At 54.8% G+C, this 5,034-nt stretch overlaps 1 protein-coding gene across 1 annotated transcript; it reads right to left on the minus strand.

Annotated features, from left to right (window-relative positions):
* Positions 1-116: 116 nt before the first annotated feature.
* Positions 117-3,324, minus strand: cdt1 (chromatin licensing and DNA replication factor 1). Its single transcript, XM_068741215.1, has 9 exons — positions 2,771-3,324; positions 2,493-2,612; positions 2,057-2,373; positions 1,764-1,967; positions 1,546-1,691; positions 1,174-1,463; positions 939-1,085; positions 642-843; positions 117-530 (listed from the first exon to the last, which is right to left on the minus strand). The coding sequence occupies exons 1-9, from the start codon at positions 3,227-3,229 to the stop codon at positions 367-369; spliced, it is 2,049 nt and encodes a 682-aa protein (XP_068597316.1). The 5' UTR covers positions 3,230-3,324; the 3' UTR covers positions 117-366.
* Between the last annotated feature and the right edge of the window lie 1,710 nt (positions 3,325-5,034).

Consider the following 5,034-nt stretch of genomic DNA (forward strand, 5'->3'; position numbering starts at 1 on the left):
TTTATTTCTTGTGTGCAGTCCTGGCAGGAGTATTCCCAACACCATCGGATAACCGTCGGATTCGCTGCCGTTCATTTTTAGCGTACGACATTTAATAAACTGAATCCAAGGCAGGCTCTGACAATCGCTTGTATTTCTTAAACATTATTGAACAGCGAGCTTAAAAAACAAACGTTCACCAGCTGTATGCTGGGAAAAAGAAAAAGAAAAAACACTTCAGTGTCCAACTCTAATGGAGATTAAAAACATAACAGCGTCCTGTAGCCGTGGCAACGTCAACCACACGATTACGGCTTCCAACAAAAGAAGACAGTCCCGAAACGAAGTGGCCTTCGGGGACTCGTCCGGCGGCCGGCCATTCCAGCGTCAGCTCCGCTCCGCCTCCTCCGCTCTGCGGTTCAGCTTGTCCACGACGGCGCTCACCTCCGTGCTCTTGTTCAGCTTCAGGTAGAAGTCCTTCCTGATTGGGTGAACGGTGAGCCAATCCGGAGCCGCTTCTGCCAGCAGACGGACGTGTCTCTCCATCTCGCCTGTTTGTGAGAGCGGGGGAAAAGAAAACAGCCGGTCAACCGACGGGGAAAACAAGCGGAACGGAAGAGCGCGAGAACCCCCCCCCGTTGGATTCGTCCCGGTGAACCGACCTACGCTGAGAGCAGAGCGGTAGCTCGCCACCATCCTGTTGCACACCGCCTCCATTATCAAACACGGCCTCTTCTCGGAGACGAAGACGTTCCGGAGGATCCTGGCCAGCTCCGGGAGCCGTGACATCATCAGCAGGAGGTCCTCCTGGGCGGGGTTTCGCGTCATGGCCGACTGGAGCTTCTGGGCCTCTTTAGCGCGGACCTATAAGAAGAGGCGAAACAAAAACACGAGATGGGACCTCAGCCCGGGTCTCTGACGGGACTGAAGCTAACGGCGCCGCGCGGACGCACGCCTACCCTGTCCAGCAGCGACTGGGAAACGCCTTTCAGCGCCGCCGGGAGCGGAGCCGCCGCCGCCGCCGCCTGGGGGACGCTCGAGTCGTCCTCTTTACTCTCGTCTCTGTCCTCCGTCTTCAGAGCCAGAGAAACAAGCGCCTTCTCCATCTGGACACAAACGTTCGGATCACGTCTCGCTGCCGTACGCCCCGACGCGGTCAGCCCGAGCGCTGCAGAGCCCCGCCCTTCTCCTGACCTTCGGCGTGAGGAGCGCGCGGGCCTTGTCCAGCACCTCCTGGGCCGTGGCCAGCTTCTCCACGTAAGGGGGCGGGGGCAGCGGGCCGGGCTGGACGGCCGGCACCGTGTCCACGTTGAAACGAGGGTGCCACCGGGTCAGTCTGCCCTCCGGGACGGACATGGGAGGAGCCAGCGAGGACAGAAACGCCTTGTGGTGCCGTTTGACCAGGGAGAGCAGGTTCTGGTGGAAGACGCGCCTCCTCTCCAGCAGACGAGACGCTGACAGGACGGGACGGGCTTCGTTCTGGTCTGGGGGGGGGGGGGGGTAAACACACGGAGGTCTCTAAAAGCGACCTCGGCTTAAACCGAGGGAATTCGGCGGCGTTCTAACCGGACGGAAGGACGGGCTCCACGGTCAGCTGGTAGCCCCCCCTCTTCGTGTTGCTGCTGAACGTCGGGACGTTCTTCTCCTGTCTGAACGCGTAGGCCTCAGGAAGCACCGTCTGGATCTGAGCCACGTGGCTTTCCTCAAACCGCCTGCAGGGGGGGCGAAGAGCAGAAGCCTGAGCGCCGGTTCCAACCCCCCCAGGACGCTCCAGAGCGCCGCGCCGGTTCCAACCCCCCAGGACGCTCCAGAGCGCCGCGCCGCCCTCCCCCCCGGTCGCCGTCTCGCCGCGGTTGTGCAGCATGGCGACCACCGTGTCCATGCTCCGGAACATCTCGGCCAGCAGCTTGTACTGGTACGGCAGCGACAGGCCCGGGGGGGCCGCCTGGCCGAGGTTGTGGTAGCGCTGGTAGGCCGGCAGCTCATCGCTGGGGGGGGGGGGGGGCGGACCAGAGTTTGTGAGTGAGACGGTTGGGGGCGGGGCTAAACATGACATTTTAACGGTTTGTATTCTCACCCGTCCTGGTTCCGCGGCTCGCTCTGCTCCGCCTCGCTCGCCGTCGCCCTCTTCTGGACTTTAGCCGCTAGCTCTTTGGCCCGGGCCATGGTGAACCTGAGAGCCTTGGCGTCGGCGCCGGGGGGCGAGGAAGTTTCGGGGGCATCCGAGGTCCGACCGCTGGGCTCTGCAGCGGCGAGCGAGGAGGAGGAAGAGGAAGAGGAGGAGGAAGAGGAGGGCAATGTGGAAACTGAAGCAGAGGAAGGAGTTTCTTCTGATCGATTCTTGATCCTCTGAAGGCGAGACTTGAGGGCAGCGATTTCCTCCTTCGACAGAGCCTGAGAGGATAAAAAGGTTGAATCCACAACCGTGAATAAATTACACAAACAAGTTAACACCAAATTCAGCTCGGCCCCGGCCGCTGCGGAACGTTCTGGTCCGGAAGCGCTGCGTTTACCTGGCTGGCCCGTCCTCTGGAGTTCCGGACCGCACCATGTTCCTCTGCATCCGGTCCAGAAGCAGGGGCCGCTGGAGCCGCCGGAGCCGTGGCTCGCTGGCACGTCTCCCTGAACCGGGCCTGGACCTGGACCTGGACACACACACACGGACGGGTTTACCGGGTCAACAAACAGTTTGAAACTAAACGTGGGTGACTTACGGCTTATTAAAGTTTAATAAACTCCAACCTAAGAAGTAAACAAACATTGATTTGTGTAAACAGCATCGCGGCCTTACCTGTGGGGGGTTCTGAGGCAGGTCCAGCTTCTTCCGGGCCTTCCTTCTGGAGCCTTTCTCCGGGACTTTAGCGTCTTTAGCTTCGTTAGCTTCTCTCACCGCCTCCGCCCGCCGCCTCTTCTTGGCCGTGCTGTGGTCGGCGGAGCCGGAAAACACGGCGGTCCCGAGGTCGAACTCGGACGCCGCCCGCTTGGGGGGGGTCCGCGGGCTCGGGGGGGGGCCTTCGCTGGGGACGGCGGACTCCCCCGCCGCCTCGTCGATAACCCGGACGAACTCTTCGTGGACGGAAGCCGAGTAGGAGTCGTCATCTTTGTTTTTGGACCTGGCTCTGGTGCAGGCGGCTCCGTTCGAAGAGCCACCGGCGACGGCAGCGCTCCTCCGCGGCTTGGCCGGTCTCACCGGCGCGGCGATGCCTTTTCTTCTCCGGGAATAGAAATCGGTAAGTCGAGCCTGAGACATGTCGCCGCCGCTGAAGACGAGACACCGCGAACCGGAAGAAAGTCCACGAATCTGCAGAGAAACAGAAACTACGGCGACATAAATACTATCCAACAACAAAAGATCCCCCCCCGGAAGCGTTCGCACTTCCACAGGAAGAAGAAAAGAAGTTTCGCGCGCACTGTTCAAAGCCACGCCCCCCACTGTCCGAGGATAAATAAAGAAGGAGCGGACGCCTCGGTAATCTTTAGAGGGATTACCTTCAGATGGGAAACGTTAACAGCTGGTCTGTCGTCGTTTCTGTCTTTCAATCTTTGATTGATTGATTCTATCATCGTTGATTGCTTTTCTAAAACACGTGACGTGACGTGTGACGTGTGACGTGATCCACTCATCCTCCTCTAATTATCCCAGTTGATCATCTCAGCCCACGTGTTCCAAGTATAAAATACTAAAGTCATGGTGACGTTGTTGCTCAAAATCACGAAAAATCATTCAAATATGATGACGCAATCTTTAATAATGAAAACTCAAATTCATTCAGTGACCATATGTCATAAACTAACATTTGTTTTTTTTCTAAGCCACAAACTAATCAACTTGACACGCTAAGTCATTATTCTACTGCATTATTTTGATATTTACGTTATTATTTGGGTATATTGAATCGTTATTTTGGAGTTACTGAATAAATCACTTGAGACAAAGGTGAACTGTCTCAAAAACTGATTGAATTTCCCTCTGGGATCAATAAAGTATTCTGATGATTAACGATGACTATCAACAACTATTGAGGGGATTAATGCAGTTTAATTTCGAGACAAATAACATAGGCTGAAACGAGACCATGATGCTTTGATGAAACCTAGTCTTTTACATTTATATCTTTATTATTATTCGTTCTTAGATTATTGTTATTAACTTTTTAGCGATATTAGCAATTACGATACAGGAGTGGGACCAAACAGATATAAAGGTATAATACTTTATTATTTAAATAATGTAGACTAAATGTGAACAATTCAAATTCAAATGTTCTAACACAGATTTAAAAAAGTACTTTTTGATAACTTTGGCACGTGAACAGAACTTTAAAAAAAAATGCTAAATAAAAAGCAAACACGTTTTGTGTACCATAAACGAGGCCTGACTCAAAGTTTAATTTAGTTTCCTTTACTTTGAGGTAAATTTTGCTCACCTTTAAACGCTCTTATTAATTGCACTCAGACCGCAGCACCCTTTATTGTACGCTAGGGGGCGCCACTGTCGCTGTTCTCCCATAGAGAACGCATGACTACTGTATTTGTTTGATCGTTGACACAGGGTCAGAAGCACCGGTATAAAAAGTTTGAAACCGGTCGAAACACTTTCAGAATAAGAGCATGTACCGGAGATACTTTTATCCGCGTTACTTTGCTGAACCGTCTCAGTTCTATTTGCGTCGCGGGGCCGCGCGTGGAATTAAACCGACGCCGCGCGTTTGCAGCGGGGAGGTGACTGAATGGCTCCTCTATGAACGCCCTCCAGACCGACTTGCCTGTGAATCACATTTTCCACCTACAACTCTGTGACTTGAGACTTGCCCCCCCCCCCCCCCCCCCCTCCGGAGAAACGCACCCAGTCTCGTCCTCTCAGAACCGACTCGCCGCCGCCGCCGCCGCCGCGCGCAGACGCGGCACCGATGGAGCGGCTGGAGACGTGACGACTCCCGCACGCTGGATCACGAGGGACTGTCGGAATGATTAACCGTTCAATAAGCCACGATGGGGCGAACGCACGCGCCGGATCTATGATCGATATATCGCCTCTGAGTGGGTGATCAGATC

This window comes from Brachionichthys hirsutus, chromosome 7, assembly GCF_040956055.1.
Source record: "Brachionichthys hirsutus isolate HB-005 chromosome 7, CSIRO-AGI_Bhir_v1, whole genome shotgun sequence".
Classification (NCBI taxonomy): Eukaryota; Metazoa; Chordata; class Actinopteri; order Lophiiformes; family Brachionichthyidae; genus Brachionichthys; species Brachionichthys hirsutus.